Consider the following 17,140-nt stretch of genomic DNA (forward strand, 5'->3'; position numbering starts at 1 on the left):
TCAGGGTTGAATCAGTCCATGCATAAGAACCCAAGAACCTTTTTTATTGGGTTAACCAATACCCCATGACTAACGGGAGCAGCAATGCCTTAGTAATCCTATGGAGAATTAATCGGTTTCCATCCTCCCAGGAAGAATTATGCTTATACATAACGCTTAAGAGCTTTCACAAGGAGAGAAAATGCAATGTGCTTCTTGGAAACCAAGCCTCTTCCCCCAATCCATCACCCATCCAAGGGCGTCTCCGGTTGCCCACCCCACCACACATCCTGCAGTGGGGGTAGAGAAATCCCATCCAAAAATGACCTAGTCCATCACCCAAGAGTAGCCCAGGCACCTTTTACTTGTGTCCAGCAGCGGGTCTGGTTAAGGAATGATAACCGTCGCACCGCTCAGCCAGACTAAGCCCTGCAGCCTGGGCGCGGGGGAGCCACATACCTTTGTACCTCTCCAGAACATCCTCGTAGGCCTGGAGGTACTCCTGCTCCTCCACGTACAGGTAAGCAGCTGGGGAGAGATAACCCGCCATGCCGAAGTTTAAGCGATGACTGACCAGTTCCCTGTCCCCCTTGGAACTCTGGACAGTATCGTAATCAGCAAGACGCAGCCTTGTGAACTGGAAAAGGGGGAGGAAGAGCAGGCGGGGAGAGAGCACAGAAGCCCGAGACGCACAGCTGGGGGCGCCGGGAAGCGGCAGGCAGTGGAGCAGGCAGAGGAGACGCCCAGGACCCCTGACGGGCCGAGGGTGCTGGGCCGCCCGGCTCCCGGGGAGCCAGAGTCCCTCTCGGGTTTCAGCAGCGGCAAATCTCAGCCAGCCTGGGGGCGGCGACAGGCAGCGCGACGCCAAGCGGAGAAGCCGCAAGCGCGGCGGGGGCGGGCGCCGGGTCGCTCTGCGGCCAGCACGGCCTCCTCCCTGGCCTGGCGCCGGGAGCCTGATCCGGGTCCGGCCGAGGTCGCGGCGTCGATGCGGGTAGACCCGTGCGCTGCCTCCGCCCGGGATGCTGTGCGGCGCTTCTGCAGCATTTCCCAGCCGCCGCGTCGCAGACACTCGCCCGCGCCCGGGGAGGGAGGAGGGAGGACGGCGGAAGGGAGGGGGCGAACACGGCGGTCAGCGCCCTGGCTGGCTCTGCACCCGCCCGGCTCCACTCGGCCCCTCCTTTCTATCTAGGCAGCGCCGCAGCGCCCCCGGCCCCCTCCTCGGGCCGCCCACCCGGATTGATCATGCAGCCAAGCACGCCCACCCCCGGACACTGTCAGCCTAACCCCGGATCCCCAAGGGCAAGGTTTCTATTTGGGACCCACAACAGGTGCCCGGGAAACAAAGCCTGAGATCGCGGCCACCTAGTGCGCAGCCCCCAGCAGAAGGGCCGGCGGCTCTCCCTGGGGAAGAAGTGACGGAGAGAGAAGTGGGAAATATTTTTCTCAACCCAGCCCAGTGACATAGGTGTCCCTTAGACTGAGGTCACTCGGTAGTAGCGCGCGGCGGGGAGGGCACGGGGGTCTGCAGCCACGGCACAGCCCGGGGGCGGGGCGGCCTCCGCAGGTGGCCGCGCGCATCGGGGCCTGTCAGCCCGGCCGCGCCCGCGCCTGCGCTCTCGCCCGCCCCGTGGCGGCCTGAGGACCAGCCCGCGGTTCCTCCCTTCCGCCCCCCAGAGCCCGCCAGTGTATTTGCTAACGGACTCCGCGGCGACTGCCACAGCCCGCATCAGTTCACATCAGTCCCAGAATACCTTGTCGCCTACCTCCTAGCCTCATTCCGCACAGCACTGGTACCCATTAGAGTAAAATGGTGTAAAAAAATCTAGTATATCACAAAGTAGGTTTAAGGGACCGCTGGAGGTACGAGATGGTGCCCAGGCACGTAAATAGATAGGGTAAAGTCGACTGTAAAATCAGGCTCCCTTGAATGGAATTCTGGCTCTTGTGCTCGCTGTGTGACATGGGCAAGTAACTTATCCTCTATGAGCCTCTCCTCGTCAATAAAATGCGGATGATAACGGCATACCTCGTAAAGTTGTTGTGATATTTCAGTGGAGTTAACACTGCCTGGCACGTAGTAAGCACTACGTAAGTGCTAGCTAATACAATAGATAAACCAGCTCATTGTTGACCATCAGACCTGTGACAAATTTACCTCTTGCCCACTTCTCCCCCTCTTTCCTCTTTTCATATGTATTGACCTTTTGCTCCTGATGATTTTTTTTTTCTTTCTTTTTCAGTATTGTGAAATCCGGGCTGTTTTTCTATTAATTGTTAGACTGGAATAAGAGTTAACTCTGGAAAAACTGCATATTCTCGAAAAAAATTAACTTGAGTTGGAATTGGAGAGAAATTCCCCCTCAGTACTTGGAATAACTTCTGTTTCTCCAAACATCTCTCTTCTATCCTGACCGCTGGTTCATAATTTTAGCTTAATCCCATGCTCCACAAAGCTTTTAAGATCTCTACAGTTTTCTTGCAACTTAGTATGCACTTTAGTTTAGGAACTAACAAGCAGGAGGCATATGAGAAAAGTTCTTGAAATGAAAGAATTACCAATTAGATTACTAAGAGTCATTCAATTTACAAACCAATCATATATGGCTGTAGATTTCCCAAAACTGTCCCATCTCGGTCAAAATGAGTAAAGTCATTGAGGGCATAGTCTGAGTCATCATCAGAGGATGACACCCAGTAGCACTCAGTATTTTAAATATAATCAGTGCACACCTTGTGATTTAAAAAGTTCTTTTAAAGAGTCAGTTAAAACAAGGAGAAGCAGTATTTGGGGCTAGTTGAACACTAGGCTATTGCCCCATACATTCTTGGAATGGTAATACTGGATTAATCTGCTAATAATAATTGTATGTAACAGCAAATCAGCAAAAGCATAGCAGTTAAGAGTTGGCCTCTGGATTCTAGAATGTCTGAATTCAGATCCTAGCTCTACTATTTACTAACTGGGTTGATGGTAAGCTTAAATGATATAATATGCTAAGTGCTTAGAAAAGCATCTGGTCATCAGTAAGTTCTCATTTATTGAGCATTTTCCATGTGATAAGGAATTTGCAAAAGATTTTGCATTCACTATTTTATTTAATCACCACAACCAGGATCCTCTGATGAGGAAAATGGAGCTAAGAAAGGTTCAGTAATTGTTCAAGAACATACAACTGATAACTAATTAGTGACACAGTAGGAGTTCAAATACAAGTTTGCCTGAACCCAAAGTCTAATTGCTTAGAGTCTACAACTCCAATTCATATGGGACAAAAATCCATATTTTTTTAAATAGCATTGTTGATAACTAATCGCATGCCTGAACAGGCACTTCAGGACACAACTTACAATAGCCCATACCTAAGAACAACTGATCTATATTGTTCTTATGTAAAGGGCATTTACACAGTGAGTGTTACAAAGCTCTTCCTTACATTGTGTACATTGTATAGTTTTATTCTCACACTGAGTCACACTGACTTTGAAACATAGGAAGGGAATACATTATGGTCCCAGATGTACTGAAAAAACTGCAGTAAATACAAAAACACTTTAAAAACTCTGAAGTGTCTGACAGCAGAATGATTTTCTGAAATGTAACCTGACTGCACCATTGCACTGATTAAAACTCTTTCTTTACCAGTTACAGCATAAATAGTCCAACCTCCTCCTTGTATTGCATAGAAGCACCTTTACAGCTTCTGCCATTTCATACCAAATCCTGTGCTTTACTTTACATGTTATTTGCAGTTTCCATTTAAACATACCTCCCTATTTTTGTTCTTATAATTCCATCCCCATGAAGTGGTCTTCACTTTCACCCTAATTCCACCAAGCTCTTAAGTTTCAACTCAAAAGTGGCATATTCTCTCAAAAACCTTTCATGACCCCCCATGCCTCCTCTCTCTCCACCTACGTTAATTAGATTCTCCTATGGGTTCCCTTAATATTAGGCATTTACAACCATTATAACTAATCTCTCACACCATGTTGTAATTATCTAGTAATACATCCATCTACCACATTCGATGATAACTCCTTTAAAGGCAGAACCATGTACTATCTTTCATTTTATTCCAGGGGTGCATAAATATTTGTTAAATTTGAATTAACTAAGATATCACACAGCCTACCATGATCTTTTGGACCCTAGATACCTGATATTCAATTCTATTTTTATGACCTTAAAAACAAAACAAAAATATTAAACTTCCAACTTTTTATTACTAAGTAGTGAACACAGTGATCAACCTCATGCCATTTCTAAACGGGATGAACTTCAGAGGCGGGGTGAATTTCAGGGAAAGTGTGAAAATACCTAATAAAATTAGAAGTCCAAAGTTTAATGATATGATCTTATGATGTCCACAGCACTAAATTCCCTTAGCTGCTCTGTTCCCTCATCCTCACATTGGGTGATCAGTGGCCAATTAAACACATAATATATCTGAATCTTATAATTTAGCTGCATTATAACAAACAGGTATTTGTAGATTGGTCTCTGAGTCTGTCCTTCATATGTGACTATTATATATGTTGGCAACAAACAATTAACTAATTTTTTTCAATTTATTAATATTTATTTAGAACACAGTATGCTTCCAACTGCTTATAATGTTTGTTCTTTGATTTGATTTTGTTCTGATTTTGAAGAATTAGTGCAATCTTTAAAATATGTAATTCTGAGGTCTTAAATGCATTAACTGACACCAACTAAATGGCTATATCCACAAATCATTCAGCAAACCTTTTACAATAAGTAAGATATGGCCCCTGCCCTCAAGGAGTTTACAGTCTGCTAACATCATCAGCATCTGTGTGGTAGACTGCATCCCATTAGACCCCAATTCTTCAGATTCTTCCCTACCTACATTATACACTAGCGGTCAAGACCATCAGCTTCTCATGACATCCCACCAAGGTGAGCCATTCCCGTTTTATAATTTCATTCCTCTTAGCAAACATTACCCTGTCCTCTTCTCATAACCCCCTTCACCACCCAAAGCAAAATATCCATCTCTGCAACCGTTATCAAAACATTCAGACCAGAAGCACCTTCTAATCTTTCATAAAAGTGCACATAACAGACATCCCATTTTGATGCCCAGGGCTTTCTACAAGGCCCCAACCCCTTCTCACACACATGTCCTTTCATGCTAACCCTATATTTCCGTTTCCACTGAGCCACACACTGGTACAGACACTGTGTCCTTCTCCTCTTTGTACCTCAGGCCTATGCGGGAGTTCACAAAGGGGCAAGGAGTGACAGGCCTCGGTGACTAAACACTTTTTGGTACTCCTGGAGGGCAGTGAGAACCAGGTCTGCTCTGATTGTCCCAGACTACCCCTGCTTACACACTCAGCGCCCGCGCAGTCTCCATCCTCTCTCCTCCTCTCTTTTCCTATCCAACCCCTCCTCATCAAAGGTCTGGGTGAGACCAGCCAGCATCTCAAAACAGAAGCCAGGAGAAGCTCAAGGCTGTTGCTCCAGAAACCCCGACTACAGAATGGCTGACTAGGCACTGTTTGTTTTTCCCGTAATCATGAAAACCCTACTGGGGAGACGCTAGGGGGACTCTCAGCCTCATTCCTCTCTGCTGTCTAGGTGGTGGGATCTGGGCTGGTTCCCTCTAGCCCTCTGAGTGGAAGATAAAGTATCAACTTTGCATTATAGTAGAAGGCAAAAGAAGCTGTGGCAGAGGGCCAAGAGTTGAGAATGGGAGTGGGGCAAAGAAAGGAGGTGTAACCACTATCTGTAGAAATCTAACTAGAATCTTTTGAAAGAGAGGCCCCCAAGGACATCCTCCATCCTGCCCTATTATCATGTACAAGAAAAAAAAAAATGATTGAGGGAAAGGAGGAACAACAACCCCTGAAGGCAACCCTCACGCACAGAACACATACATACAAACCAACTTGCACTGCAGGGTTGGAGGATTGATTTCCATGGTGTTCTCAGCTTTCAGTTTGGTAAAACAAGCCATCATTTCTGGTTCAGCTTTTATGACCAGTGCAAGAGAACACCAGGTAACACAGAGCAGATCTGAACACTGGCACCTCCTGAATATTAATCACTCAGTAATGCATGATGACTAAACCTCAAAAGCTCTAGAGACAAAAAACTGCTACGCACATATAACACTGATAGAGATAAGACATTTAAGGAAAAAAAGGGGGGGATATCCAAGTTGCTAGTTGCTACCACATTTTGGGTACCCAAAAATGTGAATCTACCGGAGTTAAACCTACACAGCCCGGTGACCCTGGGCAAAAATGAAAATGAAGGCAGGTCTCTCACAGCTTCTAGCAAATACACCAGGAATCACTAGAGTTAATACTTTCAGATTGTCACGGTGGCTATTGTACACAAATATGAAAGTTTAATGCAGATATCTGTAAATATTTCCTTGCATTTCAAAAATAAAGATTCATCCAACCAGAAGACAGGGCCAAACAGCTTAGTCACCAGCAAGCAGGGCAAACAGCTCTATGGATAAACTGGGCATAAAATAAACACGGTCATCCTCCTCCCCCACCCTGAACACAAATCTCTGCCCAGTGCATCAGCTCCCAGATATGCCCTCCCCACCCCACCCCCACCAGGAGCCGATGGGTGAATTTCCGCAACCGTCTTCCGTTCCATCCCCTCCCCGGATGATCTTACCTGCTATCCTAAGCACCGCTCTCTCTGCAGGGTCCAGTACCGATCCCCCTTGAATCTTTCTTTTGGATCTCTCATGTTTAGGTAAATTCCAGGGTAAAGTGTCTCCCGGAGCTGGAGATGCCGAGCCAGATTTCTGGCTGAAATCATCCTCGTCGGAAAAATCCGCAGAGGAAGACATAGAGCAGCGATAGGATGCATTCCCGGAACTCTACAGAGGATGGCACAGAAAAGAAAAAAAAAACATTAATATTGATTTAAACACCCCCTTCCTCCCTGCTCCCTGGCAGGGTCTAGCATTCTGCATCATCCTTAAAGCAGAGAGAATAAACAAAATAAAAAATTGAAACCCAGGACTCACCATCTTTTCTTGGCCAAGCCTCCAAAGATAGAAACAATACCCAGGCAGTTCCAATACATGAAGATTTGCAAGAAAGAAGTGTGTGGCCTGTGGTCTGGCCACCAGCTCTCAAATGACTGGCCCAACAATGAGGCTAGAATCAACAGCCTTCCTGTTACAAATCTATAGTATCTGGCTCCCCCAACAGGACAGAGGAAACATTTTCCATTACTAGACTGCTGGTTAATTCATTAAGGCAAGTAACTCGAACTTTGAAAAACAAAGCACAAACGCAGGATGTTGAGTCCCAGTTCCTTTCCGTTTCAAGTCACCTCACCACTGGAGTCTCCTTTCTGACCAGTCTCGATTCCCCCTGTCCTCCTATTTAATTTTCTTCATGAGACTGAAGCAGGTTCCCAGAAAACAGCAAAGAGGGAGGACGTGCTGATTCTGAGAACAGCCTTTCTTTTTTCCTTAAGACAGGGTGAGAGCACAACAGACTGTTTTCAGAAGCCTAAGGCAGTGCCAATAAACAAATATCTGAACTCAGTTTAGAGTTCTTGAGATAATTTAAACTTCTAGCAAAGTAACAGCTGCCAATACTGTAAATGAGATTGATGCACTGCAGTGACAGGAAACAGAGCCCTACTCAGCTTCTGGTCATGACTCAGTGAAATAAAAAGCATTTACAATGCTTTAAGTGAAGCACTGTGCCTGAACGTTAGTCCTCCCTTCATCTAGCTGGAGCAAACCTGCAGGGTCACATCTTCCACTAAGAGATACACCTTCCAGAACAGGGTAAAAGTATAAACAAGATGTTATTCCTTCCTTCTTTATTGAGTTATATTTGTAATTATTTTCAGAGCCACTGACTTACTAAGGAAAAAAGGACACTGACTACATCTATGCCACGAAATAGGGTTATAAATAAAATAAATTGTCAAGGGTAAGTCTTCACTTCCCCATTTAGAACTCCACTTTGCTGAGGTTCACAATGAAGATACAAAACTGGTATAATTTGAATTCCTGAAATGTAGACTTGCAGCCATGGATTCCTAAGAAGCAAGTTGCCAGCAGGAACCAATAAGGCATGCTCCAATTTGAACAAAAACACTGGGCTGCTCACAAAAGCAGTGGCAAGGCTGTGTGAACGACATCCCAAAGCACTCACACAAGGCATGTGCAGTAAACTACACTTGATCGGTACACAAACTGATCTTACCTTAGTCTGTTCAGGCATGTTGCTGCACATGGTCAACATAACATTTATAAAAATACACATAATATTTACCTCAAAGTAAGGAGGGTAAGATTTATTTTTAGTTCTTTTCTTTCCCCCTAAAAAAGCAGTCTTCCATTTTATTTTACTGGAAATTTCTTCTCTTTGGCTAATTTATTATTTAGATCTGTTACACTACAGATAGTGTTCAAGGCAAATGTGAGGCAAATAAATAAATAAAATTGATTTTCTGTATTGTAGCCAGGGTCCACAGGGAATGGTGAGTGATACTGAGTCACCCGCAGTATGCTATTTCAATCTCATTTATTTTTTTATGCTTTTCTGAAAATTCAAGATAAGGTCTCTGAAGTTCTGTCGTTGGCTGGATCTGTGAAAAAGGGTGACATTCTTAAAGACTTTTAAAAGGGTATCCAGTTTCTGTGGTTGCCTTCGATCTTCCTTAAAATGGCTTTCTACCTGTCCTTAGTTAAGGTCATCCTTTATCTGTGAGATTATATTTCTTGTTGCCTGCACTATTTTAGTGAGTATGGTAATTTGATTATCTTTACAGACAGACCTAGATAGAGAATAACTGGGAAAAGAATTGTTCCTTTCCAAACTCACTGTTTATTGATTTTTTTTTTTTTGTAGAGTAAATTTTTTTAATGGCCAGAGCCTCAGCTGATTGAACCACAAAATATGATTTATGCCATGACATAAACATCATTAATCACACATAGCCAGATGGGTACAGTTACTACCCTTGGACCCAAGGGTGTTGACTGGGGCAGTCTCCAATCTGGTAGTGTCATTAGTAAACAGATAAAAGAGAAAAGGAAAAAGGGACAATCAGCAAAACCTCTTTCAGCAATATATCATAGAAAAATATAGAAACATAAATACAACTGAAGGAAATCACACGTTTATACATGGCAAAGTCTCTCCAAGGATACATGATCCAATTGTTTCTATAATTAAATAATAATTATAGAATAATTTCCATAAGCATTTTTTTTAATTATAAGGTAAAGCATACAAAATTAGGTCCATTTGAACCCTAAAAATTTTGAGAATGGATTTAAGCAAATCTGCCTTGAAGTAGATCAATCCTATAAAACTACTGTACTCTTGATGGATTTGAAATTACTTGCCAAATCATGACATTATCATAGGGGCTAGGGGGTAGTAGAGTGTTTGATTACAATCTCTCTTTTCTTTTGGAAAAAGTAAATATGTTCTTTGACCCAATAACCTTTAGTGGGGCTTGGAAGGGTAGGACAAAAGATGACGGTTCCTCTGACCAGCAAAACCCACAGGCCCTTGTCTATTTTTCTACTCTTGTTGCCTAGATTTGATTCCTATTAAAATATAAATATCTATGTCCCTCAAGAGGAATTGGTTAAGTAAATGATAGAATATCCATGTAATGGGCTATTCTACAGCAATTAAAAATATTGTTGCTCTATATTCAGCTACATGGAAAGAGTTCACATGTAATGATTTCTTTTTTGTAAATTAACAAAAGTATATGTTGTATATGTGTGTAGATAGGTGGGTAGGTAGGTAGATTGGATAGATAGATAGTATTGGATGGATGAAGATGGATGGATACATAGGTAGGTAGGTAGGTAGGTAGATAAATGAAGATACTTGTTTGCAGTGGTTTTATCTGGGTGATAAGAACATGAATGGATTTAATCTTATTCCTTATAATTTTATAATCCAAAAAAGGCTGCAAAAAAGAAAAAGACACTATGTCAAGGGTCAGAGAAAATATGAAAAACCCTATGAAACAGTAACATTTAAGACAATGCTTTTAACTATTTGAGGCTCATGGACACTTCTAAGAAGCTGATGAAATCTACTGAAAACTGTCCCTAGAAAAAAAGCACATAAGCAAAAACACATAAATTGTGCACATAATTTTATGTGATTCACTAACCCAGTGATCCCAGGTTAAGACCCCAATTTACACATCATCTGTTGACAGCTCTTGATGTGCATGTTGAGAACCAGAAGAATAGGAAAAGAGCTGTGGAGTAAGCATACCAAAGAGAGGGAAAGGGTAATCAGGTAGTAAAAAAAAAACCAAGTTGGCCCAGGTCATAGTAACATTTTTAACACTTGGCCTCTGGACTGATGATGGTTCAAAATAAATAAAATAAAATATAGTAGGTTATGACAAACCAAAAGTTATTAAAGCACTTTTAACAACTGAATTAGATCAGCAATAGCTTTACATTGACTTTGCTAATAATGAACTCATTCACATGGTATAAAAACAGCCAAAGTCTCCTAAAGCCAGGATAATTACATAATGCAACACTTTGAGAAGGGAAAGTGAACAATAACTTCCCTAACTGAAACCAGAGTGAGGGGTCTGAGAGAAGTACAATGGAACTGCCTAAATTTGAATCCAACCAGCCTTAGGACCCAAGCTATAGGAAAATGCCAGGAAATTGTGTCTGCTCTAGCCATTCTCTAAACGTAAGGGAGAAACAAGAACAGGATAAGGGTTTGTATAATAGCCAGACTTTCAGAATACCAGAGACTGGAAAGTAAACGCTCACAAACCCCACTTACTTGTGATTTATGCACATTTCTGTATGTATGCTGTACTTTAAAAACATTTTACAGGAAACAAAAAACATAAGGAAACAACCAGACAAATACAGATTTGGGAGGCATTCTGTAAGACACCTGTCCTGGAATTTTCAGAAAGGAAAAACGTCATGAAGCATATCCCCACAAAAGGCAGGGACTGTTCTAAATTTAAACAGATAAAAGCAGTATAACTGCAAATTCACAACCTTGATCGGATTCTGGATTGATTTTTTTTTTTAAGCTAAGAATACACCGTAAGGACACTAGAGAAAATATGAATATGGATCATGGATCATCTATTAGATGATATTATGAAGTTATCATTAATTTTCTTGGGTGTGATAATGGTATGGTAATTATGTAGGAAAGTGTCCTTATTCTGAGGAGAGGCAGGATGAAGAAACCATCATAATGTCTGTACTTATTTTCGAGTATTTCAAACAAAAAGAAAAAACTAGCAAATGTAATAATAAATTATAAGGAATATTCATTATACTACTCTTTCAATTTTGCTGGAAATTTGAATACTTTACGGAAAACCTATAGCAAAGCTTTTTTCGGTTCTACCAAATGTTGCTTAGTCAAGGCACGTTCTCAAAAGACCTTTAGATTATAAAGACACAGTGATGGTGTCAACCCAAGTAATTTCTGGTAGCATTTCTTTGGAAATACTTAGGACAGCACCAGAAGCAGTAACCTACATCAACAACTCACCACAGAAAAGTTTCTGCTTGCTTCAGTCCTAAGCATAATTTTAGACAGAAGGATATAAAAAAAATTTCCTCAGTGTTGAATTTGATATACAGGCCGGTGAGCACAAGACAGATTCAATATTACATAATTTTTAATACTTTATACAAACAAAAAAAAGGACAACGCAATTTAGAAAAACTGAAGAACTGATTTTGTTTAAAATCCTCTTGACTACCTAAGCACAGACACTAATTTCTTATATTTTATATAAAAATACATGGTATGGAAAAATAGCCCAAGACTATCCTTATATACTAGTTTTTTATTTGGAAAAAAGTCAGACAGCAAGGACACATGATCTGATTTTAGAGATCCCAAGTAGATGTAGATATAGAAGAAAGCAATTAAGGGAAATGTAAGAAAATATGTTTAACCCCATGAAAAGACAGCTAATGTTGGAGACTGTATGCTTGTTTTAGTTTAAAATTTATTCAAAGCCAGTTGAGCAATCCAAGCATGCCCTTCGTCAAATAAATAGCTCCACCCTCTCAACTGAAACCTACCAAACTACCAGGCCTGTGGTTTGGTGAGGCCTCAGTTGACCCTCACTCTCTCCTTTTAGGAGAAATCTATGGAAGCCCTTTAGGTCTGAGAGCCAGAGGGACCTGGTACAGTTGGAGAGGAAGGGGAAGTCAGAGGGAAGGGAAGCTGGTAGGTTATTGCTTCAGGAAGGTTCCAGGCAGAGTTAGAGAAGTTGAAGGCTTCCTTCCAGGTGAAGAGACCCGTACATCAGCCTATGAAAGAACACTGGACTTCGGGGCACAAACTCCCTCTAGGGGTATGAAGATTGTGTATTGCTTGGAATGTTCCTTGGTAATGTATTTCTGAGGAAACTGAGCATGCTCATGGGACACAGAAGGGAGGAAATTCCCAATAGCATTTCCCTTTAGCTGTGTGGCCCCCTTCATAGTTCTACAAAGTAACTATCAAAGACTCATTTCCAGGAGGAGCACAGCCTTAGACTATAGGCAATATTGGTTTAGCACTAAGACATTCTGCAAGATTTCCTTCCTTTAAATTTAACCTGTATGTTCTAACTAGATGCATCATTTGTTGGTGACTATTGTCAGGAACTGTACTAAGCACTTCCACTTATCTTATTTGATACTCACTGCAACCCAATGAGAAAACACATGCTTAGGAAAGTTAGTAACTTGTCCACAGTCATTCTGCCAGTCCAAAGTGGAGCCAGGATTTCCATCTGGATCCTTTTTGACCAAACACTGTGCTCTCAACTAGGTGTTACTAAATGCTCTAAAATGTACCACCACCACCCACCTCCACCTCCAGTCACTGGAAGACATTCGTGCTCCCAGCCCTCAAAGATTTTACCATGTATTTGGGGAGCTCAAGAGGATTAGACCTTTTCTGTGCAGCTATAAGGTTCAGAACTAGGCAAATGGTACCAGGAACACTTCTCAGTCCACAGTAAAGAAAAACCATCCAAAACTATATACAGCTACTCGAATTGGAAAGGGCCACTTTGTATGACAGTCTCCAAGGGATCGAGCCTGCAATGAGTGGAATAGTGAATTTATTCTTATGGTTTCTTCCAACTCCAAGATTCTTTAGTCCTAAGCATTGCACACCACCACAGAGCCACTCCCCAAGCAGAATTACAAATAAAAGAAAAACTATGTTAAATATCAAAATACTAAGTTTTTACTAAAATCTTTCAAAAATTTCACAAGACATTTTTTGCAAGTTCATATTAACAAATCATATTAAAATCGTAGACATCAAGAACTAGTTTACACTTGTGCATCTGCAAATAGATTCTCCTAACAGAACAATTTTAAATAATTTACCTAAAAGAAACGCATACAAATCTCTGAAAATAGCCCCACAAAACATAAAACATTAAGACAAGAAACTTAAACACTGAAAGCATCCCTTTAACTAGAGAACACTTAATCTTATATTTTAAATGGGTGCTTATATATCTATCAGTCAGTTAAAAATATCTTACACACCCATTAGCTTCTTTTGCCTTAGAGGAGATTGAAATCTAACTGGGAGAGCAAAGGTGATAAAATAGCCAACTTGTAAGTAAACATCATCATTTGATCTTTTTGTATTGGGTCAAAAATATGTCTTCCAGTGGAACAACATAAATACATATATATAAATATGGTTTATGGTGTAATGTCAGTTAGGAAAAAGAGGCTGAGTCAAGAAATGGACTGGTGCATCCACAGCCCCTTTAGAAGCCAGGATGGAGATGCAGGTGCTCTCTCCTCCTTCAATCCTCCAAGGAACTTTCTACCCAAATTATGGATTACTGATAGATCCATCCCATAGATGTATTTTAAAAACTAATTAAAAAAAAACTAATTTAGTGACAAACATTTAAACATTGAGAAAATTCAGATATGGTAACATCAGGCCTGGTTAATGACTTTTTAAAAAGGACATAGCCTTTCCCATATGGCACAGTCCTCACCTGGCCACTTTACTCACTTATGACCCTGGCCCCTGAAGGTACAGGAGTTTGGGGTTCAGAGGATAAATTAAGGGATGGGTGGCATCGTTGCATTAGAGAGTAAGGGAAAGATTGAGGGGAGAAGGTTGGGATAATGGTAAATAACAGAAAGGGGAGGAAATTTAAAAGAAAAATAAGGAGAAGGGAAAAACTGGAGGGAGGGGACAAAACAAAATAAAAAGAGGAAGGTAACTAAAATATTTCAGTTATATGGGTATCAAACAGAAGTAGGTGATGCCATGTTCCTACTGATGCCCAAATGGTGATGTCATTCTTCTCCATCCCCAAGAACCCCATTAACATGTAAAATGTCCAGAAAATGGAATAAAATTGTATGAATAAGTAAATGCTGACTTATGACTTCCATGGATTTGTGAGATTCACCCACTCATCACTAGGGCTGCTGAATCCCCCATTTTTTGCTCCAATCCTACCCTTGCCTATGGCATGGAGGAGGCATAAAGATAAAGCTATGTGCACATGCGTGTTATGCCAAAGCCAAAAATTAAAGGTTGGGTAACGGCTACTGAGGGGAAAATGACATATTATCTATCTATTCTAAAGGGTAAATAATACATTCTGCCTTGGTCAGAAGTTAATACAAATATTTTCTGAAACTGATTCCCTGATAGATAAGATACACCTATGGAAGTACAAATACACTGCCATGTACAAATAGCTGTGATCAACAACTAGGTTCCTATTAGGCACACCAATATTCTTTGTAGTGACATTTATTGGCATAGCTGCCTGATCTGCTATGATTTCCCTAAAGGTGAACCTTCCCACAATCAGGGGGGAACATGTCATAACTTTTATGGGTCCCAGCTCAGGAGTCAAGGTAGATTCTTGGTTAGGTTCAAATCCTGGCTATGCCACTTATTAATCGTACGGCCTTGAGAAAATTGTTTGGCTTCTCTGGGCTTTGGTTTTCTCATCTGAGAAATGGGCAAAATAACAGTACCTACTGCATGTGCTGTTGCAAAATAAATAAAACATGAAAAGTGCTCAGAACAATGCTCAAACATGTAGAAAGCATTAAGTAAATTTTAGCTATTATTATTATTAAGTGATGTTACCCCCCTGTTCACACATTTGATCCTGCTGTAGATAAATGAACCCAAGGAACTAGCTTTCTTCTGGCCTAGAGGAAGCATCTGTGGGTCCTGGAGCAGAGGATTTCTTGACTTCCCAGAAAAGGACACAGAAATGGTTGCCTGTTATGTCTAGGGGGACACAGCATAGGATTACTCTTTCCAAAGATCTCTGTGTTCTGAGAATGACCCAGAAGAAGAATGACAGCCCTACAAGACAGTCACAGGTGGTGAGTCAGTATAACCTGGGGTCACAGATGATCCTCCCATACCCTGGCACCACCTATAGGACCCCAGAACCTCAACACAACTCTGGGGTAGAGGAAGTGCAGAGTACCAGGCCTGGTATAATGGTGGACTAGAAGTCGTAACCTGAATTGAGTTGGGGAAAAAAAAAGTGATTTATCTTGTACTAGAACTTATAGACTGAGATTCAAACCCATCATGTGGGCAGTGACTATTTCTTATCTACTTTAGAATTCTAGTTCTTAGAATGGACCCCTGATGAATGTCTGTTAAGTGAATTCATTGGTTTCAGCAGCTGTATATTATGTGAATAGAGGTTCAGAGCAGGAGCTCTGCAAAGTAGGGCTAAAAATGTCCTTACTATCTATCTGTCTCAGTCTCTGTCCCTGTCTCTCTCTCTCACACAAACACACACGCACATAGCCAGCCCATGCACACCAACGGGTTCACTAAAGCAGCTAAATACCACTCACACTCCCACTTGCATCATTTTTTCATTTCAAGGTTGCCTTCATGGCTAACCTTATGTGTCAACTTGGTTAGGTTATGGTGCCCAGTTTGGTGAAAAACACTAGTCTATGATGAAAATGGTCTAAAAGTGAGTGTGATAATGGTTGCACAACTAAATGATGATACTGTAAGATACTGACTGTATAATTTGGATGGAATATATGAAAAATGAATATATCTCAATAAAATCTGCAAAAAAAACACTAGTCTAGATCTTGCATGTGAAAGTATTTTGTAGGTGTGATTAACATCTACAATCATTTGACTTTAAGTAAAGAATACCCTCTATAACATGGGTGGCCCTCATCCAATCAGCAGAAGGTCTTAAGAGTAAATTCTCAGGTCTCCTTCTGTCTCCAACTACCACATCAACACTTTTCTGAGTTTCCAACTATTCCCGCAATTGCATGAACAATTCCTTAAAATAAATCTCTTAATATATACATTTGTTCTGTTTTTTCTGGAAAAACCCGATGATACAGCTACTTTGAATTATTCTAGAATCAGGGTAGAAGGAAGTGTATTTGTATGTTTGCTGCTGATTACCAGCTTATTCCAAAAGGGACTGAAGGTAAACGTAGTAGAATGAATTCTTTACCCCAGTGAATACATGTTCTTAATCTTAATCTGCATCCCTGTGGATGTGAATCCATTGTAAATTGGACCTTGTGAAGGTGTTATTTTTAGTTAAGGTGTGGTGAAATGAATCAGGGTCTTAATTCAGATTATTGGAGGCTTTATAAAAAGAAAGCCAAAGGGAGGAGCCAAAAGCTAGAAGTCAGTAGAAACCAGAGAAGTAGGAAGAAGGGGAGGACATCACAATGCCATGGGAGGCAGGAATACAAGGCAAGGAACACCAAGTGCTGCCGGCAGTTGGTACCAGAATGCCACCACTTTGGGAAAAAGCAGGCCTTGCTAGTATCTTGATTTTTGGTTCTAGTCTCAAAACCACGAACCAATAAATAAATATCCATTGTTTAAGTTAACACATTGTGTGGTATTTGTGATAGCAGCACAGGCAAACTAAGACATAAACTAACAAGAGGGTGGTGAGAACAGGAGGGAGTGATATTGAAGATTCTACAAGTTATCCAACCAGAACCACAAAAATGGAAGTGGAAAAAATATAAGGTGGGAAGTGGCTATGGATGAGGTTGGGGAAGAAAGTGGTAGATGGAGGTCATGGAGGGCAGTGCATACAATGCTAGAGCCTGGACTTCATCTTGAGGAAGCTGGATTGTTGCTGAAGGGC

At 41.4% G+C, this 17,140-nt stretch overlaps 1 protein-coding gene across 22 annotated transcripts in view; it reads right to left on the reverse strand.

Moving 5' to 3' along the window:
* The window catches only part of DST (dystonin), a 512,816-nt gene that overhangs the window by 371,270 nt on the left and 124,406 nt on the right, over window positions 1-17,140 (reverse strand). For 14 of the 22 annotated variants that reach the window (XM_077162141.1, XM_077162131.1, XM_077162146.1 and 11 more), the window contains exon 4: window positions 6,644-6,851. In XM_077162141.1, coding sequence (XP_077018256.1) covers window positions 6,644-6,851 — 208 coding nt within the window. Of the gene's footprint in view, window positions 1-438; window positions 777-1,742; window positions 1,771-6,643; window positions 6,852-7,001; window positions 7,361-17,140 lie in introns of those variants that run through there. The other 8 variants (XM_077162147.1, XM_077162137.1, XM_077162143.1 and 5 more) reach the window with 6 other exon arrangements.

This window comes from Tamandua tetradactyla, chromosome 5 (genome assembly GCF_023851605.1).
Source record: "Tamandua tetradactyla isolate mTamTet1 chromosome 5, mTamTet1.pri, whole genome shotgun sequence".
Lineage (NCBI taxonomy): Eukaryota > Metazoa > Chordata > Mammalia > Pilosa > Myrmecophagidae > Tamandua > Tamandua tetradactyla.